This window comes from Mastacembelus armatus, chromosome 4 (assembly GCF_900324485.2).
Source record: "Mastacembelus armatus chromosome 4, fMasArm1.2, whole genome shotgun sequence".
Taxonomy (NCBI): domain Eukaryota; kingdom Metazoa; phylum Chordata; class Actinopteri; order Synbranchiformes; family Mastacembelidae; genus Mastacembelus; species Mastacembelus armatus.
This window is the reverse complement of record NC_046636.1, coordinates 6,963,805-6,989,770: the sequence shown is the minus strand read 5'-3', so window position 1 is coordinate 6,989,770 and position 25,966 is coordinate 6,963,805. Positions and strand designations below refer to the sequence as shown.

At 38.1% G+C, this 25,966-nt stretch overlaps 2 protein-coding genes across 4 annotated transcripts; both read left to right on the top strand.

Moving 5' to 3' along the window:
• The first annotated feature begins 1,648 nt into the window (after positions 1–1,648).
• On the top strand, positions 1,649–19,144 carry myo1f (myosin IF). 3 transcript variants are annotated; one of them, XM_026323165.1, is made up of 29 exons: positions 1,649–1,808; positions 1,991–2,120; positions 5,982–6,110; positions 7,634–7,723; positions 7,844–7,938; positions 8,081–8,168; positions 8,646–8,735; positions 10,270–10,401; positions 10,578–10,712; positions 11,251–11,383; positions 11,891–12,087; positions 12,198–12,278; positions 12,424–12,510; positions 12,722–12,808; positions 13,089–13,256; positions 13,524–13,609; positions 13,725–13,806; positions 13,884–13,990; positions 14,072–14,170; positions 14,290–14,434; positions 14,546–14,660; positions 14,751–14,920; positions 15,160–15,305; positions 16,243–16,389; positions 16,471–16,619; positions 16,796–16,858; positions 16,988–17,195; positions 18,014–18,174; positions 18,260–19,144. In XM_026323165.1, exons 2-29 carry the CDS (start codon positions 2,118–2,120, stop codon positions 18,334–18,336), a joined length of 3,270 nt encoding a protein of 1,089 aa, XP_026178950.1. In that variant the 5' UTR covers positions 1,649–1,808; positions 1,991–2,117; the 3' UTR covers positions 18,337–19,144. The 3 variants fall into 3 exon arrangements, with proteins under 3 accessions (XP_026178950.1, XP_026178951.1, XP_033181035.1); XM_026323166.2 differs by lacking the exon at positions 1,991–2,120 and having other exon boundaries at positions 1,676–1,808; XM_033325144.1 differs by lacking the exon at positions 1,649–1,808 and having other exon boundaries at positions 1,825–2,120.
• A 1,064-nt stretch (positions 19,145–20,208) lies between these two features.
• On the top strand, positions 20,209–25,520 carry acer1 (alkaline ceramidase 1). Its single transcript, XM_026323534.1, has 7 exons — positions 20,209–20,229; positions 21,015–21,127; positions 21,317–21,431; positions 21,998–22,136; positions 23,024–23,161; positions 23,250–23,387; positions 23,902–25,520. The coding sequence occupies exons 1-7, from the start codon at positions 20,223–20,225 to the stop codon at positions 24,077–24,079; spliced, it is 828 nt and encodes a 275-aa protein (XP_026179319.1). The 5' UTR covers positions 20,209–20,222; the 3' UTR covers positions 24,080–25,520.
• Positions 25,521–25,966: the final 446 nt, after the last annotated feature.

The window sequence follows — 25,966 nt, the reverse complement described above, 5'->3', positions numbered from 1 at the left end:
CTATAGGAGATGAATCTCCACTATATACATCTTTTTAAAAGGTAATTCACTCAACATGCATTGCTGATTTTAAGAAATGGGATTTAGTCATTTGAGCTTTTTGTCCTCAAAAGCCTTCGTCCTTCTGGTATACTTACATTTCCACCAGCACTGCAAACATTTTCTTGTTCTTGTGCTAAAATAGCATCTTTCAACCTCCAGACAGTGGTTTACATCACCAGTGATGGTCATCGGTTTCTGGATAAGACAACTTTCATTGAAAAGATGACGCAAGCACTTCTTCCTTTTGTCTCATCTAGACGGAGACAATGTCATGGATGAGACTTTTATGGTAGAGGACAAAACTGAAAGAAATTAATTATATCATAAAAGTAAAGATTTTAGATTTATGCTATGATAGTTTAAATATATGTATAGTGCTATAGTGAATGTTTTTGGTCTAAAAGGTGATTTTGTCTGTTTTAGAAATGTCTAAATGTTTCAAACCACATGTAACAAACATACAGCAGTCATAACAAATGAATGCAATAAAAGGACAAATAATAAATTAAAAATAAATAGTTACATCAACTTAATCATATATGTGTGAATTGTTTGTATGCATTTATTGACATGCTCCATATAATGGGAGTATTACAATCTATCACCTGACAGAAAGGCCAGAGTTCATCAGGCTGAGAAACTGCATCTCTATTAAAGTAGTACAGCGGTCTGATAAAAGCCTTCAGTAACTGAAGTCACAAAAACTGGCTCCTATTGAGCACCTGTTTACAAAGGTCTAGACCTCCTCCTTATCCATTCAACATCTGTGATTCGGATATTGAAGTGGTGCCAGCCTACAAGCATCTAGGCGTGCACCTGGACAACAAGTTGGGCTGGTCACTGAACACAGTCGTTCTATATAAAAAAGGACAGAGACGGCTTGTTCTCCTAAGGTGGCTTAGCTCCTTAGACATCTGCAGGAAGATGCTGCACATGTTTTACTAAACAATAGAAGCAAGTGTGCTGTTTATGCTGCAGTCTGCTGGGGAGGCAGCATAAAGCAGAAGGATGCAGGGCAGCTGGGCAAACTGGTGCAAAAAGCTGGTTCAGTGACTGTCTGGGCTCACTGGAAGCTGTGGTGGAGAGATGCATCCTCCCACAAAGAGTCTGATCCTGTGGTAAAGGGGTTGGGCATTTTCACGTATCTGTGTTTAGGGGTCCATTTGAGTCATTAACTGTCCATGATTGTGGATTGTTTAAAGCTAAAAATAGAAACTAGTTTTTGATATTATTTCATTTCACACTATTTGGCATTCATTGATCTGATTGAATAAATAATTCTTGCCAAAAACCACAAACCTAAATTCAATTTTAATGCATGTTTGTTAATTTTTACTCACACACCCTTTTTAAGGTGTGTAAAGCTGAATGTGTACATGTGTAAGTTTGCTTTGCAAGCACTTGAAAACATTCTCACTCAAAATGATAAAAAAACACAGCAAAAGCGATGGTTTCTCACACACTCACACACACACTCACGCATACACATACACTGCTATCAGCACGACGTAGACTCTGTGTGAACCTGAATCAGTTATTATGGGCGTTGGAAATGACTACACAAACAACAAATGAAGTAACCACAGCCTGGGTGGAGCTGGCAGCTCACAACTGAAACACCATCATTTGGCAACAGATGGAAGTTAAGTATCACTTTTCAGTAGTTGTTGCCATCAACACTCGCTGTGAGGAACATGAATTGAACTGACTAATTGTGATGTTAACCTGTGGATCTGCAGACACGAACGCCGTCACCAGCCAGATAGGTCATTACTGTATTTCATCTTGTGATAAATTTAAATATGAACTACAGAAGTAGTGGCTTAGCTTTATGTGTTATGTGCATCAGTGTGTGTGCGCGCACTATCTTAGAGTAGTTCTTGTTTCACACGGTGTCTATGGGAGTATAAGGAAGTAGGTTTTGAATCTTGCCGTGGATGTCTTGTAGGTTGTTGGCTGCTGTTGGTCTCATGATCTTGGTGTGATGGCTGCAGTCTGAGAAGGTCAACCTGTGGATTTTAAAGGCACAAACGCACTGATTGGACACCTGAGGTGGAGAGAGGCCCATAGGAACAATGGTACAGTACCACACTTTTATTATTTCTCCAAACAGCTGCAACCCATGTGAGTACACGCTTTAAACTAAGGCTACATCATCTGCCTGCTCATGTTTTTGCACTCACATAGACCCGATAAAGTAAAAAAAAAAGTTAATTGAATGTATTCTGGCAAAAACAGAACTTTAAAGTCAGTTTCCTACTTACCAAAGTCATAATGGCTCATTATGAACTTAACTTTCTGTCAGTAATTTCCTTTTGACAAGCAAAATGAGAAGATTTTGTGTATTAATGTCAGTTTTGTTAATGATAAGCGAAGTGGTTGCCTGTTTTCAAGGCCATCACTTTAGGGAAATTCACCTTCACAGAAGCAGCAGTTTCCCCTTTTTCAGGACAAGTCCTTTCATTGAGACTAATATCGTAAAGCAAAGGTACGCTGATGACTTTGCTGTGTACTTTTATTTGTGAGCAGATGTTTGCTAAAAAATTAGGATTTAGAGTCATGACAGTCAGAAAACCCAGGTCTTCAGTGTATCAGGGCCAGAAAATGAAATATAATATGACATATAATATGTGCATGCTAAAATAATCAGAACAAACAACCTTGAACAGAGTGTCAATGTATTGAGATGAATTGTAATCTCAATAGTAGAGATTACATAGTATTTTTCACTCTGGTGGTCTGATAAAGCAAACTGCACAGGAAGAGAACTGGTAGTATGTACAAAGTGTAAATGGTTTCACAAGAGGTAGAAATGAGGTTCGAGAGGGGGAAGTGCATGGACTACAGGAGAGTTTCTGTCACAATACTTCCTCCTCACAATCAGAACAGTCCACACTCATCCAAATTCACAGTCTGCAGCAGACAGTAGATTATCTTATCAAATTTTCTGCTTAAACGGTTTCATTTAAGGGTGAAGATCCACAACATGTGCACAGAAATCTATAGCTCTAGTGATGCCAAAATCCAAAAATTGCCACTTTTTTCACTTTAATCTTAAATAATGTTGTTTTTAAACATCAGTCTCAAAATTTTTGTTATCATACCAAACTTGGGGGGGCACAAGTGAGATGCAGGCAAGTGTGTAGTCAAAGAAAGGCTGAAGGAGGTTACTTTAAAAATCTAATTTGCACTGTAGCTTCTCTGACAGAAATAATTTCTGAGAAGTGGGACAGGTTTCAAAGAGTTGAGTCATTTTGTTTAGTTGTTTTTGTGTGTGTGTGTGTGTGTGTGTGTGTGTGTGTGTGTGTGTGTGTGTGTGTTTTCTTTCAACATGCCAGTTGTGTGAAGCCAAAACCACAATGCAGCACACATGACTGGCATTTTATTTGTGGCACTCAAAGCTTCTAAAATTTGCATTTTAAAAGTGAAATCTATCTAGTAACAGGTGCAGATTATTGAACAAACCAGAAACTACAGGTTGCTGCTGTTTTCAATCACTTGAGCATCACAAAGAAAGGCAGAAATGATGATGGTCCGCATAATAAGTCAATACAACACACTTTAACCTGTTTAAGTCTGTTCCCGAAGTGTTAAATATTTTTAGTGGTTTTCCCATTAAACTGATTTAAAATATGAAACTCAATAGAGCAAAAAAGCACAAGCTCATTTGGGACTACATTACCAATCCCCCTGATAAAGAAGTGTTTCAACTAAAAGTGATCAGTCATAATCCTTCTCGTGGAGCTTTCAGCCATTGCAACAATAACCATTAAGCCAACTTGAAGGAGAAGCTGCTGTTCAGAAAAAGTCTGTATACGTGACAACGGGCTAAACTCCATTTTTTTCTGGTGAGAAGGATGATGGGATGGTCCAGAACAGTCACTAAATGAATGTTGAGGCTTTTCAACCTCATCCCGATGTTTTCTCCCCCATGATCTTTGGACCATCGAGTGAATGTTAACCACCAACTGGTGTGAAAGGAGACACCATTAACAGCATTTAACATGGCTCTGTGGCCCGTTTTCACCAAGAAGTGAAAGGTATAAAAAGAAAATGCACACATTTAGGCAAGAAGTTGCAGAACGTCCGGTAATCTTATTGCTGTCAAGAATTACATATCAACTGTGTTACTATGTGATGCAAAATGATTTCAAAGGACTCAGTGTTGTTCAGTGGACTTCTCATATTGTTACCGGGTCACATACAGCAACCAAGTCCAACCACTGGACTAAGACTTAGAGCTACATACAGAGAGACTGAGAGATAAATGAATATGTTGATAGGTTTGGTCCTCAGACAAGTGTTAGCTAAGATACATTCAGTGTATTCTCACCCAGAAAGAGAATTAAAGTTTAGAGTGTTAGTTTCACTGGTTTGAATTTCCCCTTGTAGGTATTTAAATGTGGAAATAGAAATACTCAGAATGATGCCACATTTGGAGCAAGTGGGTGAAGCATATTTACCTAATGAACCTGGTGTCATGGAACTGTTGAATAGTTTTAAACCAAAACTGTAAAGTCGTAATTATTGATTGAGTGTGAATTGATTGCAATTAAACGAAATAACCTGGTAAGTATTTTAATGCCAAAAATGTAACATTGTGGGACTTGTGACTGTTGGTTAGACAAAATGAAGCCATATGAATTTGCTGACTTAAATGATACACACACTGGAGAATTTGGTAGCTGCTGTAGTTATTGTCTGTTGTGTAGTAGATAAGTAAAAAAAATAATAATTCCATGTTTTATTTTTTGGAAAGACAAACAAATATTCCAAATCTTGTTTCTGTATGAATTTTGAATTGCCAGGCTTTAAATGCCTTACCTGAATTTCCCTTTGGGGATTGAAAAAGTTGATGTCTTAAAGATCTGCTTAGAAGATGGTGAATTTGGTGAATTATTTTTGCTGAGGTCTATATTGAGGAGGAAAATTCAGGTTAAAACAGCAGACCACATCCCAACCACCAAGCCATTGACAAGATCTGTGAGATGTATCAACTGGTTCAGCATCTTTTATAGAATGCCAACAAGCAGGAGACTTCAGGACTTGATAAGAAGGTGCTAAATAAATAAATCTGGAAACCTGTGATCTGTCTGATCAGAGGATTGACCTCGTCACAAAAGCACAATGGTCATTTGACAAACACTCTAATTATTAGAGCAGTTGTTGCTGTGTTATGGTTGTGATCAGGTCTTGCATATGATCAGAGTTTAGTGTTGCTTCTCTAAAATGTCCAAATTAGAAAATGAGCTCACCTCATTTGAGGCTTGTTGTCTAGCAACCAGACTGAGCTTCCTGTAATGGCAACCACACAGTTTAAAAACACATCAACAAAATGCCAAATTTGGTATTTATCTATTTCACTAGATACACACGGTATATTTACTTAGTGACTCATTACTTTTACTGTGTCTCCAGGGCTCCTTATTCTTTGTTTCTTTGGTTTGATTGTTCTTGTTTATTTTGCTTTGTTTTCTTCATTCTGTCTCTTTGCTTCTTTGTTTCTCCTTTGTGTCTATCTTTACCTTTGATTTTTGCTTCTTTGTTTGCTTCTTTTCATTTTTATCTGTTTACATGCTTTTTCTGTTAGTTATTGTTCTGTTAGTTTTTCTTTCAGCGGGGCCTGAGATGTACTGGCTTTTAGCTTCAATTTATTAATTAGACTCTATCATTCAAACGTAAAAGACGTAGTAGTAGTCTCCAGCCTGGCAACATGGTTTTTTCAGAATTTCTCCAGGATGATTACTCTACATTGCAAATCAGCCAAATGTATAATCTATGGAATGTCCCTTTAAATATGTACTGTAAGACATGGTTATAATATTGTATGGATTGTTAAACTCATAAAATGGTTAAGGTGTCAATGAATAATGAATAGAGATAAAAGCAGCCTTTGTGGTTCATCCCCACTATCTTTCTCTCTGTGTTGTGTGATTCAGGCTAAATACCACTGGCAGAGTCAAAATGTGAAACAAAGTGGAGTGGACGACATGGTCCTGCTCTCCAAGATCACTGAGGAGGCCATCGTAGAAAACCTCAAGAAAAGATACATGGACGACTACATCTTTGTATCCCACAGGCTGTTATTGACATGCTTTTTGTGTAACTCTGATGAGTGTCACAATTTAAAATGGACCCCAGAAGGATTAACTACCACTGCAATGGAAAATATTGGCTGTTCAGAGAAATAAGCAAACATAAACAAAATAAATTTAGAGTCTTGAGAGCAAGATCATGGTTTAGCCATACTGACTCATCAGGTAGAACTCATGGCTACATAACACGAAACAGCTAAAAGTTAAGAAACTGAAAACTAATCTCATATTAATTTTGTAAAATGTGCTATATTCCCGTCCTGATTAGTGAGAAACACTTCCTTGCATTGTCTGTTACACAAAGCCCGGTACTGTTCAACTTTTAGATATATGAACATATAATGAACAAATAATTTATATACAATCACGCAACCAGCACACACATATATGGCCATAGACACAAGGAATTCACTCTTCCTCTTCTGCATTCAGTGTGACTCAACAGTTCACTTCCGTCTTTGTGCACAGCTAAATTTCAAAGCCATATTTAGCATGAAAAAAAAAAGAGAATCAAATCCACCAAGAACAGCTGACATCAAGTTATAACAGATTGCCACAAAGCATCATAATAACTTAATAGGTCATTGATGAATGGCAAATGACTTTACTGATTACTAATAGGTCATTATTAATCATAACTATTCCATCTACATGTTCTTAAAGACAAACTGTTTAGATTGGCTAATTCGAGAAAAACAGTCCCAAATGCAATGCAACAAAAGTGAGGACACAAACAGAAGTGACTGCATCTGTGATTTCTACTTAAAGCTAATTTCATCAGGACTGTTGGCCTGAGTTGTGTCTAATGTAATGTAGTAAAGACTGGGCTGAAACCAGACTGTGAGATGTCCGGAAGATTGACTCTTCTTTGGCTTGAAACTATTAAAATTGTAGTAAATGGACAGAAACTGTAATTATTTGATATTTTAGTGATACTGAGCAGGATTTTGTGTGTACTATAAAAATAACTTAGTTCCCACATGATAAGATTTACTCTTCTGACCTGCTTTCATCAGCATCAAGAAGTGTGTAGTGTGTTTGCTTTTCATCAGAATATCTCAATACTTTTATGATGTTTGGAATAGATATTAAAAAATCCTAGAGGATAAATACTGATTATCAAATAAACATGATTCCCTGTCTAGAGCCAGTGTTTGGTTTGTCCATTCTGGGCTACTGTAGAAACATGGCAGCACAACATGGCTGCTTCCATGAAAGAAGACCTGCTCTCTATGTAGATTTTAAAGGCTTATTTGAAGATTAAGAAAATAAAATGTTTCAGTTCTTTATCAAAATGTTCATGTCATACATATATCTATCTGAACCCCTATTGACATTATCTCAGACATTATTATATTAAATATATATATAAATATCAAATACTGATAAGTGTAATTGTTCTAAAATGGTAGTAAGGCTTTAGTAGAAATGTAGCAGGTGCGACAGGTGAGTCACAAGCTTATTTTTCCATCACGTTCCTTAACCACTCTCTTCAGACTTACATCGGCCCTGTATTGATATCAGTAAACCCATTCAAACAGATGCCTTATTTCACTGACAGAGAAATCGAACTTTATCAAGGAGCCGTGAGTAAAAATCTTCAGCATTTCTTTACCGACTCCTGTTATTTTGTGGGGTCTGCTTGTTTATCATGTTGTTGCCTGCTCCATTAACCTGAACTGACCAGTCTTTGTTTCTGTCTGCAGGCACAGTATGAGAATCCACCTCACATCTACGCCTTGACTGATAACATGTACAGAAACATGATGATTGATGGAGAGAATCAGTGTGTCATCATTAGGTGATCACAGCTCCTTGTTTTTCTTTCTCTCTGTTTTCAGTGTGTGTCTACCATTTGCAGTCTCAGACGTGATTTTGCAATCTGTGTAATAATAACTTGTATTGTGGTGTGTTCTATCCTGTGTCTCATGATGTTGTTGTAGCGGTGAGAGCGGTGCAGGAAAAACAGTAGCAGCCAAATACATCATGGGTTACATTTCCAAAGTGTCTGGAGGAGGATCCAAAGTGCAGGTACAGCGTTCAACACTAAGGATAACTAAGGATGCCTATAAATATCTGCAGTGTGGTGTGTGGCCCTCTGGACGGCACTACAGAACACTGTATACCAGAACAACCAGACACAAGGACCGTACCATCACACTTATGACATGTTTGCCAGTAAAACAGTGCAATATTGGCATTAGTGCCATATCTACAAATTAGTGCAATAACTGTAAATATTGTGCAATAACTGTTAAACTGTAAAAATGTATAAACAGACTAAACTCACCTGGAAGTTCTTCATCTTCATCATCACCTGCCTTTTTAGTTTTCTACATTTATGATTGTTCTATTTTTATTCTTTTCCCTTTTGTGTATATACTGTTATGACAGAGCACGTTGTGAGCCATTATACCGATATGTGAAAACATACATGGCAATAAAGGTAATTCTGATTCTGTGTGTGTGCCTGTGTGTGTGTGTGCGTTTGTGTGTGTGTGCATGCAGCATGTAAAAGACATCATCCTCCAGTCAAATCCTCTGCTGGAAGCCTTTGGAAATGCCAAGACTGTCCGCAACAACAATTCTAGTCGATTTGTGAGTACAATCTTAAACCTAACACATGCTACAGATTTGAGGTGCAATTGGGCTGATGTTTATCAAGAAATATACTTGATAGTTTTCACTGGGTATTATATTAAGTAAGAAGGACTTTACAAAACACCCGATTTCTTCTGAAACTCTTGATACATTTCCATTTTTTCATTTTGGTGTTAAAGTTGATTTTTTTACTCATGCTAAGGAAATGATTTCAGGTACAGTGAGTTCAAACAGTGTAAATGTCAAATCCACCACTTTGGCTCAGAAATGTCAAAAAGTATTACATAGATGACATGATGTGTATACATTTTGTGATTACATTGTATTACTCTGGGAATTCCTGGAGTTGATTTATGTGAATTTCAGCAACATAGTAGCGGAATAGTTGAAATTTTATTGCTGAATATTTTCTGATTATTATGAATTATAAAAACCTTTGCAGTGCCCTGGCATTTCATTGAACACCAACATGAGATCAAAACTTCTGTTTGTCAAAAAGCTAATTAAATTCTCAACTTAACTAATTACATTCCCATTGTTCTCAGTTTTAGTGCTACTTATTAGTTGTTGGCATGCTCGCCTGCTAAACTAAGATGATGAATATAGTAAATATTATACCTGCTAAATATCTACATGTTAACATGAGAATGTTATCAGAGCCTCAAAGAACTAGTAGCAGGCCTCTACTTACTCTTGTTTCCTTGAAAAAACAAAAGGTTGTTAAAATCACTGCAAATTCAATTTTTGTTGACTGACTAATCAGCTGTCCCATTATTTCAGCTCTAATGGAAACCTAACTGTACACTGGTCAAAGAAAGTACACATCCAAAGACTTTATAAGACATATGAAACCCAAATTTAGTCAGATAATCAGCTTTCTGTGAATTAACTGTGGCTAGTGCACTACAAAAGCCCTGGATTAACCAGTAGTGTTGCTTTGACACTCACTAAAAGACATTTCATTTCATCCCCTGTTGTTTCTCATAAGTGGGGCCCTGGTGATCTAATTTTACACATCGACCACATCGGCCTTGCATGTATGCAGCTTTAACGCGACTCATCCATTTGTAAAGCTTCCTGTCACAGCTAATGCACCACAATTTCACAGAATTTCACAGTAAAAATGCCAGCAGTAAAGCAACACTAAAAATTGTATGTGACTAGTGGGCACCTCTAAATTCTTTTTGCGAGTTCATGTAACAGTGATGACTTTCCTGTGAGTTTGCAGTGCTGTTAGAAGTTGCAGATTGTCTCATAGCTCAGATAGATATAGCAATTCTGAACATAACTTTTATATTTGAGAAACTGTTGCACTGTTTTGATAATAATCTCATCCTCAAAGCATTATGAAACAATGGCACCTTCTTTCACTTGTATTTGTTGCTTATTGAGGCTTTACTGATGTGTCAGGATGAGTGCATATTGAAAGGAAATTCTTAGTTACTCCTTGCACCTGTTGACAGATTTGATTTGATTTTCGTCTGACAGCTTTGTCACTTGAGATTGTTAACTTTGATTATGCATCTACCAGGGGAAATACTTTGAGATTCAGTTCAGCAGAGGAGGAGAACCAGATGGTGGCAAAATATCAAACTTCCTGCTGGAGAAGTCAAGGGTGGTGAGCCAGAATGAAAACGAGAGAAACTTCCACATTTACTATCAGGTAATAGACTGGTGAGAAACATTCACTGATCTGTGGCAGACACATTAAAACAGCCACGTAAACTGAAATATGTCAGATTTCAAAACAACAATTTTTTGAAAAATTATCATGTTTAGTTGTCATGAATTTTCAGGTTCATGTTTAACTGCTCTACTACCTGCACTGTTACCTTCCAGTTGATAGAGGGCGCCAACGCTCAGCAGAAAGAGGGCCTGGGCATCATGACCCCAGACTACTACTACTACCTCAACCAGTCTGGGACCTACAAGGTGGATGGAACCAATGACAGCAAAGACTTCCAAGAGACTATGGTACATATACGCTGGAGAAAATATACATTCATTGTGCAGTACAAGTTTTAGTATTTTACCCCTTTCTGAAATAGAAAAAGAAGCAATACATGTCTAGATTTACCTGCTGATGGGCCCTGTCATACAAATTTGCTATTGCGAAGTATAAAGTGCTTTATTTTAAAAGGTCACAAGCCAAAAATACTGAGTATTTTGCCACTGGAGTAATATATGACTCCTGATTTGTAGATGTATAAACCCAAGCTTACTTAGGAATCAGATCTTTGTAATAACAATTTTATGAATATGAATGAATATGAATATGAATATTTCTACTACCTTAAAAACATTTTCCTAGTTATACATACATGTTTTTACTTAAGTAACACTTTGATGCATTACTTTTATCTGTATTGTAGTACTTTTGTGGAATTAGCATTGAATGCTTTGTCAACCATTTAGTTAGGCTTTGAGTGATATTTCCAGTCACTATCACCTCTTTCTGTTGTGGGAACTGAGTGACTGCTGCCCTCACTATCTGCTTTTATGCTTTCTCCAGGAAGCCATGCAGGTGATTGGGATCCCAGGTGACATCCAGGCTCAGGTGCTGCAGATCGTCGCAGGCATCCTCCACCTGGGAAACATCAGCTTCATAGAGGCAGGCAACTATGGGCAGGTGGAGAGCACAGACTGTGAGTAAAAGACACACACACACACACACACCCTAATGTACATTCACACACACAGATACACATGCATACACCAGACACGCATGGATTCACTCATCCGTGCATGTGCACACAAAGTCCTGACAGGCGTCTATATTTGCCTGTTTTTTCCTCGAGAGATATGAGTAAATTAAAGCACACTGTGACAAAAGCAGACACCCTGCTAATTGCATCTGTGTGCACCAGTGTAGTACTGGTGTCTGCTCTTATCTCCTGTAAACGCTGCTATTTGAGTCCCTGCTCAACAAATAATTGGTATTTACATACAGGATGGCAATTTTACTGTCCCACAGTCACTGTGTGCTTAATAACTGTATGCTATTTTAGAAGTCCTCACTTAGATCTGTGTTTACTGTAGAGAGGTACATTGTCAGGAAGTCTGTTCTCTTTCAATCTGGCACCCTCTGTTCAGTCTGAATCTTCATGATCCGATTTATGTTTACACAATAATGTTTCCTGTCATTGCTCCAGTGCTCGCCTTCCCTGCCTATCTGCTGGGCATTGATCCCAACCGTCTGCAGGACAAACTGACCAGCAGAAAAATGGATTCAAAGTGGGGCGGGAAGTCTGAGTCCATCAACGTGACCCTAAACCAGGAGCAGGCCACCTACACACGAGATGCCCTGGCCAAAGCCCTCTACGCACGAGTCTTTGACTACTTGGTGGAGGTAGGACAAATTCAAAAAATGCATAAACTAAATAAAACTTCTTGTATTTATCCACATATGACACAGGGTGCATTTGTAGTTATCGTCTGCTCTTACTCTGTATTTTCCAGGCCATAAATAAAGCCATACAGAAACCATATGAAGAATTCAGTATTGGAGTACTTGACATTTATGGCTTTGAGATATTTCAGGTTAGTGCTCTTACAGTTAACAGATACATAACATTTAAAGACGGCCACTAAAATAACAGATGTTGGTTTTACGGATTGTGCACATAAACGTGTTTGTTTTACTGTGGTGTATCTGTCATTCACTGGGCTGTATTTTCCTCTGTAGAAAAATGGCTTTGAGCAGTTCTGCATCAACTTTGTCAATGAGAAACTGCAACAGATCTTTATTGAACTCACTCTGAAGGCTGAGCAGGTAGCTACGGTGCTTTAAGAGCTACCACGTCTCTTATTTTGTCTTTTTTTGTTTTAAAATCTCAGTAAATAAGGCTCTGTTTGTGAGACGCAAGGAGTCAGCTTCTGTTGAATTCAGTCTAAAAATTGTTTTGCATATTTCAAATCCACTGTCTTAAAACTTAACTTAAATCTGAGTTCTTTTCTTTCTATTTAATCGAATGTTCTCACAGGAAGAGTATGTCCAGGAGGGCATTAAGTGGACACCCATCAAGTACTTCAACAACAAGATTGTCTGTGACCTCATTGAAAATAAATTGGTAATCTAATCTAATCACTTCATGTGCATGAAATATTGAGTTTTTTTTTCCTCCCCTGGAGAGATACCTTTTGCAAACTGCACAACTGCAGTATCACTCAAACACATTTTCAGTATCTAATTCTTTTATTAGAATTGTAATATTAATATGACTTAATATGCTGAATGTTTGCTTGGGGTGTCTTGCTGTCTTGCTGTTTTTTTTTTTTATTATTCCCAGACACTTCTAAATATGTAGCATCAGTTTTACATTAAAATTCATATTAGCCATCTCCTTCCAGAGCCCTCCCGGTATAATGAGCGTGCTGGATGACGTGTGTGCCACCATGCACGCCAAAGGAGAGGGTGCAGATGGCACTTTGCTGCAGAAGCTGCAGGCTGCTGTGGGAACACATGAACATTTCAACAACTGGAACTCCGGCTTCGTCATACATCACTATGCAGGCAAGGTAAGAATCTAAAATCTGTCAAAGTAACAGAAGTTGTATAGCAGAAACAAAAACCTTGTTTGTAATTTACTCATTTTGACCAACTGTAATTCTAGATTGCATGTGTGTTGCATGCTTAGTTACACCAAGAAGAAGTAAACATACTCATCGCTGTCATGACCAGATTAAATCTAAGCAGATACGAGACCTTACAGATTGTTGTACCTGCATAATGTTTGAGAGGTTTGTGAAGTTTACACAGCAGTTATTTTTCTGGCATCACCTCAGGTGTCTTATGATATCAATGGCTTTTGTGAGAGAAACCGGGATGTGCTTTTCCCTGACCTCATTGAGCTTATGCAAAGCAGTGAATAGTAAGTACTCAACCTACAGATCCTACAATCTGTTGAATTCACCTATAATATGCTTAGTAATGTAGGGAAAATAATTTCTCTTGGATTTTTTTTGTGTGTGTGTGTGTGTCTTCAGTGATTTCATCCGTAGCTTGTTCCCTGAAAGCCTGAACACAGATAAGAAAGGCAGGCCGACCACAGCCAGCTCCAAGATCAAGGTGAGAGCTAAGTTTCAGTCTATTACATGACATTACAGGATGTTTTTAAGTTTTGACACTGATTTGATTTCCAACAGAGACAAGCTAATGATCTGGTAAACACCTTGATGAAGTGTACTCCTCACTATATCCGCTGCATCAAACCCAATGAGACAAAAAGACCGAAAGACTGGGAGGAGAGCAGGTTAGCAGCCTCATGTGACACATACGCTCACACATACTGTAAACACTCCGTGATTAATGGTGGCGCCCCATCTGCTTTCAGGGTTAAGCATCAGGTTGAATACCTAGGACTGCGGGAAAACATACGTGTGAGACGAGCTGGGTTTGCGTACCGCAGACTCTTCAATAAGTTTCTGATGAGGTGAGTTTGTTTTTTTTTTTAAGGCTGCATCTGTTTCTGTGTGTTTGTGCTGATAGATGAACACAGCTTAAACAGTGTATATGACGTTCATTGCATGTCTGCATGTGTGCACGGCCTAGGTATGCCATTCTTACAGCAGAGACGTGGCCATGCTGGAGGGGTCCAGAGCAGCAGGGGGTGCTTCATCTCCTCCGGTCTGTCAACATGGATAATGACCAGTACCAGATGGGACGCACCAAAGTCTTCGTCAAGAACCCTGAATCGGTAACACGCACTTCAGATCTTACATTCTGGGTCACATTTTGCATTTTGTATTGAGCAGTAGAGGGATGAATGATACCTGTAAATTGCCTCCTCGTGTTGTATGTTCCTCAGCTGTTTCTACTTGAGGAAATGAGGGAAAGGAAGTTTGACACTTTCGCCAGGATCATCCAGAAAGCATGGAGAAGATATATTGCCTGGAAGAAGTATGAACAGATGAGAGAGGAGGGTGAGTAAGGTCAAAGATCCTCTACTGTTTCTGGCTAGTACACAGTTTAAATCATGATTCTAAAAGCATGTCCATCGTCACGTCACTCAGCCTCAGACATCCTGTACAACTCCAAGGAGCGAAGGAAAAACAGCATCAATAGGAACTTTGTTGGAGACTACCTTGGTCTGGAGCAGAGGCCTGAGCTGCGGCAGTTCCTGGCCAAGAGGGAGCGTGTCGACTTTGCAGATTCAGTGAACAAATTTGACCGCAGGTTTAAGGTGAAGCTTTATGAAGTGTTGTACTGTTGTCCTTCAGAGAATTAAGGAAAATGTTGGTTAGTTTCCTGAAATTTGACTAACGAGAATATAACTCATCATGAGTCTGTCCTCTTTAAAGCAAGGATGGTTGTGGAATGAACAAAAACTTTACGCCGTGCATTTTGCCTAAAGTAATCCAGCCTCCTCCTGCTTTCTGGCATTGCTCAAAATTCTCACTTCTTTTTTGTCTCACCACTCAGTCTATCAAGAGAGATTTGATCTTGACCCCTAAAGGCGTCTATCTCATTGGCCGAGAGAAGGTGAAGAAAGGACCCGAGAAAGGACAAATAAAGGAGGTGTTGAAACGAAAGCTAGAGTTTGCGAACATCTCTGCTGTCTCTCTCAGGTAGGACTTTACCAAAGATGCATGACTAAATATGGTAACAGAAACATCTGTGGGTGGAGCTGTGGTAGAAAATGCTGCATATTGTCATTAACCACAGCTGTAAAATACTGACTTTTTTTACACTACCTATTATTGCTCCAATGGCCAAGACTAAGTTTCACAAACATTAGCAAACCATGTCTTATTTGATTTACTTTGGAGACATTTTACTGACACTTTTATCAACTTAAGCCAAGCCTTAACTTAACTTAACTTAACTTGAGCCAAGCCTTAACTTAACTTAACTTAACTTAACTTAACTTAACTTAACTTAACTTAACTTAACTTAAGCCAAGCCTTCAGACAGAAGTGCATCAGTAAATCATAACAGTACTTGTAGTCCCAGATAAAGAGCTGTACAACTAATAAAACTCCTATAACTACTATAAGGACTTGCAGTAACCCTTGCAGTGACATACAGCTACAGTTAGACTGAAGTACGAACTGTGTAGTGCCTTCTACTGCTTTTAATGTTTATTACCAGTGATAGCATGTGTGTGTAGGCCCCAGACTCAAACACACATTTTATATAATGGCCTGTATGTAAGAAGAAATGACTAGATAAAGAAGAATGTTTTGTTTTCATGTTGACAATGACAATTTGCTTCAAGACATATTTGAAAACTGAGACCTTCTTAACTTTTTGCAGTACTTCAGCTTCAGGCACAACTACATTTGCTTTTTTATCATCTCCTGCGTTTCCTGCCAAAAGAGGCCACCCTTGGGACTCACTCACGTTAGGACAGTGAAAAAGTTTCCATTGTTCAACTGCAAATCTGTCTTTTTAACAAAATATGTTTTAAGTTGTGATCATAGGAAAATCTCAAGTGTTACTAATAATGATGGTTGTGTACCATTAAACCACAATAACAGACTTAATGGCCTCTTTGTGCTTCAGTACAAGGCAGGATGATTTCTTCATCTTGCATGAGGCCCAGTATGACAATCTACTGGAGTCCAACTTCAAGACAGAGTTCCTCAGCCTGCTCTCTAAACGTTACGAGGAAGTAACCAAGAGAAAACTGACAATCTCCTTCGCTGACAGGTAGAGAAACCTGCACACAGCCCATACGTAAGCACATAAAGTTACACATACAAGCCACTGCCATACTTTCTTCTGATTTAGACTAGAGTTCAGAGTGAAGAAGGAAGGCTGGGGTGGAGGAAGCTCCAGAGTGGTGACGTTCCAAAGGGGGCAAGGAGACCTGGCCCAGCTCAAACCTGGAGGGAAGACACTCTGCATCACAATAGGGGATGGTCTGCCCAAGTCCTCTAGTAAGTTCAAACAAATAATGACCCAGTGTATAGTTATGAAAAAAGGTCAGGGAAGGCAAACCTTATAGAAAATAGCATACATAAGAAAAGTAAAGATAAGAAAAAACTATTTTAAAAAGCATTTATACATTTTTGTAAATCCAAATGTTTTTGTAACTGATTTTTTTTTTAATCAGAGCCCACCAGGAAGAGTGCTCCAAAGTCTCAGGGTGGATGGAAAAACCATGTACCAAGCAGAGGTACAGTAACTTGTTTTTTGTTTAACTTTCTGAGTAGTTTTTAGTTTTTGTTTAGCAGCAGCTATATGAGTCTTCTAAGGTTGTCTGAGGATGTTAACCTAACTTCTATCCCACTTTTTCTCTCCTCAGCGCACCAGAATGGAGCAGCCCAGTTTTCCAGAGCTCCTTACAACCAACCATCAGAGATCACATATTCCGCCCCACATAAACAGGGCCGGCCGCCCAGCGCTGCGCTGCCCAAACTGAGCTCCCAGAAGGGTCCCAGACCCCCAACCCACAACCAGTACAACCAGGGCAACATGGATTTCCTCAATGTGCCTGACCAGGGCATGTCAGGGTAAGAAAGAGATCACTGCATGAAAGATAAAAAAGCAAGTGGTGATAGCTGCATGTCTGGGTGGAGATGGTTAGTCATTTAAAATCAGTGCATAGTCAGGGCACGTCAAGGTGAGGCTCAACGCTCACTGAGTGCAAACAAATGAATAGAAAATAAGAAGACAAACCTGTTTACCTCTTCAGGTACTGTACCTAAAAATAAACAAATAAATGAGGATTGAAATGTTTTTGTGGTACACACCCATTATTAAGGGCTTGAAAACAGAATCTAACAGCTTTATTAATAATGAATAACCATTTACAAAATCTTTACAGGCCAGTCAAAATGTGAAAGTGCCCTTAGACTGGATGGACTGCTCCTGAGAAAGGGCCTATGGAGCATTAACATTAACATACATAACAACATTAACATATACAGTTTCACCCTAGATATGTTAAAAAACTGCTATCAGTACTGGAAATTGGATTGCTAAATAGATCACCAACATGACTGGCTTAACACCAGTCACAGGGATTTTTTTTCATAACCTGAAATGCTAAAATTTGTTTTACTGCTTAAAAAAACCTTCAATTGGCTGAGCCAGTGCCTTAGGAAGTGCATATTTTACAACACTTGGAAATCTATTGCTTTGCTAAACATTACTTGTAGCTTTTTTGTACAAACTTATACTTTTAGTATGAGTCATTAGTTACATTTATACATTATCTATGAAGGATCTCGAAAATGGAAGTGTTTTTTAAAACCAAAAAAAAAAAAAAATTGTAGTACAGTAATGGAGGTATTTTCATCCCTTCATGGGTTGGCTGTCTTTTTCGCAGGAAGCAGAGGAGAAGGAGCATCAATCAGCGACCTCCTCCTGCTCCTAAACCGCAGCCTCGACCTCAGGGGCCTCGCTGCAGGGCGTTATATCAGTACACCGGTCAGGACACAGACGAGATCAGCTTTGAGATCAATGATGTGTTCGACCTCATCAAAGAAGGTGTGTGGGTGAAAAGAAAGATGCAGAATGAAATAATCATAGTAACCAAGAGGTTGTAGATTTGACAATGATTTTCTCTCTGCAGATCCATCAGGCTGGTGGACGGGCAGGATTTATGGAAAGGAAGGTCTCTTTCCTGGTAACTATGTGGAAAAGATTTGATCAGAGCTTTATTGGCCCTCGTGGACTTGTCTACCCGTTGAGAAATATCTACTTTGTTAAAAGCAGCTCACACGGCCCACCATTAGAAACTGCCTGTCAATTCTTTGTGGTTGCATGGTAGCTCTTCTCCCATAATGTACAGGGGGCTGCTAAAGGCACCTCACTGACATTTGACATTGACCTTGTCGGGAGCGTGTTGTAACAATGGAGTACAGGAAACATGGCCCTGATTGTCAAAACCCACATTTACTGGGAAGACCTGCTCAGGTTTCATGTCTGTTGTTGTTCCGGATGATCCTGTTCAGAATGACTTAACAACAAGGTCTCTCACTTTGCCTGCACTGCAACAAAACCTTGATCTGGGCCATTACTTCAGAGAAAATTGCTCAATAGTCAAAACCAATCTGAAAATATTGTGTTGCTATTTCCCTGAAGCTTTTCTCAAGACACAAGTAAAAATAGATACTGGGCTTAATATAAAATTCATGTTTGTACCAAACCAAACCTGCTTCAGATGAATCAAAGCCATTAACAGAGTCAATACCTGTGATCCTACTTTAAAAGAACTTAGATTTTGTTTCTAATGTCATTGCTGATATTTTCTCATGTATCCTCTCACCTCGATATTTTTACCTCTGTGACTTTTGCACTGATCTTGATTGTGCCATCAATAACTTATGAGACACTTCCTGTGTCAGGGAAATGACTGAATAACGTGTTTGTGTATTGATTTTTGTAAAATATTCTGATTCCCTCAATCAACTATACAATGTTTTTGTATATGAATTAAAAGAGAAATAATAAGGAATCTTTTTTTTTTTTTTTTTTTTTTTTGTTAACATACAGTACTGTGCAAAAGGGGTTAGGCTTTAAAAATACACAGGACATGCTTTTAATATAAATTACATGAATTGTGTTTTCATGTATCAGTTAACTTCATACAAAGTGCAGTAAAGGGAACCTAAACCTAAATTTAACCAGTATTTGCAGTGTTTCCCCTTTGCCCTTAAACCAACAACAGTTCTCTGACCTGCACAGTTTCTCCATTTGTGGATTTTTATAATAATTAGTTTGACATAATTATTAGTTACAACTATCACACAGTGACACAATATACTCTATTATTGTGAAGTGGGCAACTGTGTACTTTTTATTTTGGTACTAATATCAAAGTATGATAATGATACTTTTTGCTTTAGCTTAATTTTGAATGCATGACTACTAGTTACGAGAGTGTATACAAAAGCTGAAATATGTTCCTACTTTATAGTACAGCACAGATATTTCTACCATTACTGTATTTGTAACATGTATCCATGCAACTTTTATTATAACTAACACACACTTTTCTGCCATTGTGGGGACTTTGATTTGCATTATTTTCCGGGTAATTACTCTTCACTTTAACTTATTCATTTGATTTAACACCAGCAGTTGTTCCCCACGATATGAGCGTGTGCATATTTAGGTCTTTTTCTGTTTTTTTAATTGCCGGTATTAACCTGGTGGTGCGGGCAGATGAACCGGTTGAACCTCGTTTCTTAAAGAGACTCACATTTAAACAGACAAGCAGCCTAGTGCAAATCCTGTCGTGCTGTTATGTCTGACACAGGAAATCTAATAAAGGTGCTTAAATACTCAAATCTGGGGTCAGTGGGACTAATTGTTTTAGAGTAGGCTGTTTACTCCTGAACATTCTACGTAAGCAAAACAGATTCCAGACATTTTTGACTACATATTGGTTCAGAGATGTGAAACCATCCAGCATGATCTAGTGTCGCTCAACTGGATCGGGAGCGTTTCGAGGCTCCGCCCCCCTAAATGCACCTGTTGTCCCACCTGGAGCCGAGCACCACTGACTGATCGCAGGCCAGGACAGTAGCAGCATGGAAGGTAAGCTCCATTAAGCTCTGATACTGAGACCAATTTATTAACAATTATTTACACGTTTGCGTTAGAGTGAGAGGGCAGATGTGGTGATCAGTGGTGAGTTTAGAGTGCCTTTGTGATGTTATGTTATATCAACAAAATGATTTCTAACATGATTGATCTCATTTGGGTATATGTTAAGCGAGTTTTTAAAGTGACACAGTGGCCACAGCTGGCACATTTCACAAATTAGTTGTTGCTTGTCCCACTGAACCTGAACTCACCACTCATCTGTTCAGTCTAACATCCATGTTTAGTGGGTCTACTGCTTTCTATAAAAACATTTTATAAACAGTGGTTAATGGCTTTATTGATCGGTCACAAACCATTAAAAAGCACAAGTTTGTGGAAAATCCTACGTTAGTATGACACAATTCATTGGTGAAATTTCTCCAATAGACTGTTCCAATATTAACAGTATCTTCTGGATAAAGGCTGCAGGATATCTAGACCAAAATTCATCTATAAACATCTGTTTAACATGCACACTTATTATGATATGATCATTTATTAACATATAGGAGGAGTTTGGAATTTAGCATTTATAAGCATCCATTAACTATGCCATTTATGCTGAAGAAGGTCTTGGGCCTTGAGCCAATCCCAGCTCACATGGTGCAAGAGGACAGATCACCAGTCTATCACAGGGCAGAACTGTTCTAGGAAGAACAGCTGGCACACAAGTCTGTGAGTGCCCTAGGTTTGTGATCAATCCAGTGGTTATTATTTCCCATATCTCTGTCTGACAGGAATTAACTCCAGTGAAAACATGGCAGGAGTGTTCTCCTATGAGAGTTCAGATATCGACTGGTGTGAAGATAACTATAAATACTCTGAACATGTGGTGGAATACTTCAACACTGTAAGCTCTGCAACTACATAGTACAATGTTTATATCATCATCAATATATCATTCAGGATTTTTTTCTTTGTTGTTTTGCAGAATAATATATAAAATAATATAATCACACAAAACCTGCTGAATACCTTCTAGCTATAGGCACTTTTTCATATGTATCCTATTTTGGTTTATTGATTGTTTTTCTTGCAGATGAGCAGCTTTATGTTCTTCATTATATCTCCCATCATGCTCTACCTTCTGCATCCTTATGCCAAAGAGAGGAGCCTGGCAATCCACATGGTCTGGGTCATGATGATTTTTGTAGGTTAGTTCTTCGCTTTCTTTCTTTTATCATGTTGATCCATATATGTGTTTTCATTTAAGACACTTAGAAATGTGACATTTTCACATTGCTTTTGTTGGCTTAGTTGTGGCTTGGGTGCATTTGTCAGCATATACCCACCAGACATATTATTCTCCATACACAGTAGACAAGTGAAGTGGTCCCAAACTGTATCCTGGGGGCACATCAGCACTGTAGTAAAAAGTTAATTAAGAGCTTTTTAAACTGGATTGATTTCACATTAATAAGACATCATTCATGGGCAGGGGTCATGAGGCGAATTGAACTGACTTGTTTGTTTGTGGTTCCCAAACTTTTGAGAGTCAGACTATTAAATAAATCTGCCACAGTTTTGATAACTGCCTTTTCTTTTATGTAATGTTTCAAATAAAAATGGCAAAGATTCAGCAGCAGCACCTTCTTAAAACTGAATATTTTTTGGTTTTCTTATTTTTTATGATACTAAACTGAACACTATTGGGTTTTGAACTGATGGTTGCGCAAAAAACATTTGACATTTGACAAAAAAATGTCCTATCTCCTTGCAGGGCTCTTCTCTGCGTATTTCCACATGACACTTAGTTTTGTTGGCCAGATGTTGGATGAGCTGTCAATCCTGTGGGTGTTGGCATTAGGATATGCCATGTGGTTCCCCCGCAAGCTGTTCCCTTCTTTTATAAAAAACAGGTAAGATAAACTTGTAATTGAAGAACAGATGACTGATTTATGCATCCACATGTCCAAGACCATTATTTCTTTGTTTGTTTTTGGCATCATAACTTATCTCAGCGACAGTTTCCAAGACACACCACTCTGAAACCTAACCTGTGCTAACTGCAGAGCCAGTCTGACAGCCCTGACAGGAGTCACTGTCACAAAAGAGCCCCTGTTTGTCACGTTAGTCACTAACGTGACAAACAGGGGCTCTTACTATTGTGTAAGTGTGGAGCGCCACCTGACCTGTTTAAATATTTAAGCACTAGGTGAGGGAAAGATTAATTCAAATTTGATAAGCACCTGAAAAGAATTCCACAATAACCTGACTCAATAACCTCCTATAGATTTTCTATGCATGCAAAAACTGGCGACTGATTATTAAAAGGGCCTGCCAGGCACGGAGGTCAAGTGGCCCCTAAGCCACAGCCTGTGTTTGAACTGACTGATAACCTTTTGTTAGAAATTCAGATCTCACTGAAATGCAGAAATGATCCAACCTGATCTTTTTGCTTTTTTTGCTCCAAACCAAATCTGATCCAGGTGCAGACACATTTCAATAGATGCAGTGAAATTAGTACAATATCTGTTTTAAGGCACTGTAATATATTAAGTTATAATAACAATATATCCACTGGCAATTTGAAAAATGTGTCATTGCTGTGTTTACAACTTGTTTCTGCTGCCTATAAAAGTCCAGATTTTTAGAAAACAGCCTGCATCTCATGTTTTTCTTGATGGTTTCTTATCACTTTATTTTGTATAGTGTAATGGAGCATTTTAAATAACATCATGTTTTACATGTTTATATAATCTATCTATGCTCTTGATTTTTTCTTTTTCTGTCTGTTCCTCCACAGGACAACATTTACCCGGCTGGTCCTGGTCATTACTGCCATCGCCTCAGTGTCATCATTTGTCAAACCTACAGCCAATGCCTATGCTTTAAACTGCTTCGGACTGCATCTACTTTACACGTTGGCTCTCGAGATGAAATGGTATAAAACTTCTGGTGGTTGTGGCATCTCTATTTGTATTTTGAATGGTTTTGATTTGTTATAATCACTGCTTTTCTCTTCCTCTCAGCTGCAATGACCAGAAGGTGCTGCAACTTGCCAAGATGTCTGTGGTTCTGTGGGTCCTTGCCATCTCCTGCTGGATTAGTGACCGTTTTGGCTGCAGTTTCTGGCAAAAGCTGGACTTTTGCTACCTGCATGGTATTTGGTAAGTCCCCGTGCTTTTTTTAATCTGTCCTTACCTGTCCTTTTTACTCTTTTCACTCTTTTTCTTTTCCTCTCCCTGTTTTGTAGAAATTATATTTACAAATTGTATGTTTAGTGACAAATGTGATGCCACCAGAATTATGTTTCTTATCAACATAATGATGAAATGGTTTTACTAAAAATATCTGCTAACTGTTTTTACTGCAAAGATATTTTTCCATCCACTCATCGAAAAAAAAATATTATGGTTCATGGTTATGTTTAGGCCCACACAGTTAGGGGAAGGTCATGGTCTAGGTTTAATGTAAAAGTCAATAGTGACATGAACCATGACAGAGGGTGTGTGCCCTGTTTTGCACACCCACCATCCACCTAGACCACAAGTGTTACCATAATACACATTATACAAAATATATGTGGGAAAACTAATTAGTAGTAATCTATATAAATATCATAACAGGGTTATGTCTTTTAAGGACATACTCATGTGGATTTGTATTTTCTATATCCTGTAGGCACATTCTCATTGTGATAGCTGTGGCCTATGGCACCACCCTGATAGCTTACCTGGATGCCAACTCTGAGATACCGTATTCACTGCCTGCACTGCAGTACTGGCCAAGTGAAAAATGGGCTGTTGGATTTCCTCACCTTGTCCTCAAGAACACAACCAAAACCAAGAAACAGTGCTGATGATGGCAAAGACATTTCTAACTTTCTATGAATACAGGCCATCATTACAGCAGGCCAGCTAAACAACTCTATCAGCTCCTTACCTTATTGGCAACTTTTTTGTTCTCTGTCATTGTCCAGAGGCTCCATATCTTGTAATCAATCCATGTTTTACGCCAATAATGATTGTAGGCTCAGAGTTTATGTTCAAAAAACACAAAATATTAATTATTAGTTATAGAATAAAGTTTATATTTAGTTATATTTAAATATACCCATTATGTATGTGGTCGCACTGATGAATTTGCCTAGGAGATAGATATTTTTAACACAGCAAATGCAGAATTATGATTGCAATAGTATTATTCTACTGTGATTCAAACATTTGCTTTTATTCTGTCTTTTCAAGATATGATAATCACAATCACAATCACAATCATATCTTGAAAACCAAGTGAATGAACTTGAATGAAGTTCTGCTGTGTCAGTGAAAATGAGAGAGATTAAAAAGCTTGTTTTTGAGAGTTATGTGCTTTTAGTATATATAAATCAAATACTAGTGTTTATTTTTAAGATATGAACAGGTATTTAATTCTCCACATGGGAGAATATATTGATGCACTTATGATGACTCTATTGTTTTCCTAAAAGAACAATAATTACTGTCAGTTTGGTATTACTTTGTGAGGGGAAGCATTACAGTAACGTGTTTACATGGAATTTTAAAATACCTCAACATGTGAGTTGTGTAACTGATTTTTGTTCAGTTTTGTACCAGCAGTAAAGTTATACTGATCTCTGCAGTAGCATGTTGAACAGTTACTTTACTGAGGGGATTTGTAACATTTCAGTGGTACAGGATTTTTGTCTTATTATGAAATATGACTTTAAAGAGCTTTTTGCTGTTTTGTATGACTGAGCCTCACTCACCAAATGACCTTGTTGTTGAATTTGGTGGTGTTTTGAGAATATGCAGGAACATTGTGCCTCAATTCATGTGATCTTTCCTGAAGGATACAATAGATTCAACAATAGATGTTTTTTAAAACGAAATGCATAGCTGTTCTCTTCATTTCAGAGCTCAACAGTGACCTCCTGTGGGTGATGGCACACTCAAAAGAGCAACCAATGCATTTAAAGTTTAAATGCTTGTTACTGACACCTAGATGAAATCATAGGTCCCAGAAAACATAAAACTAAACGTGTGTCTCTAAAAACATGTAAATTCAGAGTCACATCTCGGGGTCGCAACTTGTAATATAGACATTTATTTAATCCAGAAATAGTTGGGGGCCATTGCTTTTTTTGTGCACATTGTTTACAAAAAAGTTTCACTATGTTTTTAGTCATTATGGTAAAATGACAGGTATACCTAAAATTGTTTTATAAAATTCTGGCTTTGTTAACGGGTTTTTTAAAAAAGATTTATCAGTTATAATAAAATTCTACAGTGTGTGTAATATCTATGGGACATGTCTTCATTTTGTATTTCACCCTATTTATATACACTGAAACTGGACTTAAAGGTTGATGACTCAGTACAAGTGAGGCACACTCCAATCTGACAGAAAGGGGGGGGGGGCTTCTTTTACTCAGATTTGGCTGAGACTGGATCAGCTTGAGTGGAAAGACATTAGTATCAAATTTCTTATCACACTGTACATTCAGGGATAAGATCAAATATTTCACATGAGTTTAAAACTGAAAATGTAATTCCTCAAAAAAAATAGAAATAGGTAAAAAAAAAAAGCTGAAAATGTTAATTTGAAAGAACTATATGGAGCATTAGTAGTGTTAGGTATAGATTCTCACAGAACCACATTAAGAAACAGATATCTGACACATTTTCTGCAGCAATTATTTATTATTATAGCTTTGGTCTCCATTTGGATTGAGCAAGTTAAGCTC

Excerpts from the sequence above, each read along its gene's own strand:
- myo1f (XM_026323165.1), top strand. Across the intron at positions 14,171-14,289 it reads TTCAATAAGTTTCTGATGAG|GTATGCCATTCTTACAGCAG; the intron begins GTGAGTTTGTTT and ends TGCACGGCCTAG. Across the intron at positions 14,921-15,159 it reads AATTTGACCGCAGGTTTAAG|TCTATCAAGAGAGATTTGAT; the intron begins GTGAAGCTTTAT and ends CTCACCACTCAG.
- acer1 (XM_026323534.1), top strand. Across the intron at positions 21,128-21,316 it reads TGGTGGAATACTTCAACACT|ATGAGCAGCTTTATGTTCTT; the intron begins GTAAGCTCTGCA and ends TTTTTCTTGCAG. Across the intron at positions 21,432-21,997 it reads GGTCATGATGATTTTTGTAG|GGCTCTTCTCTGCGTATTTC; the intron begins GTTAGTTCTTCG and ends ATCTCCTTGCAG.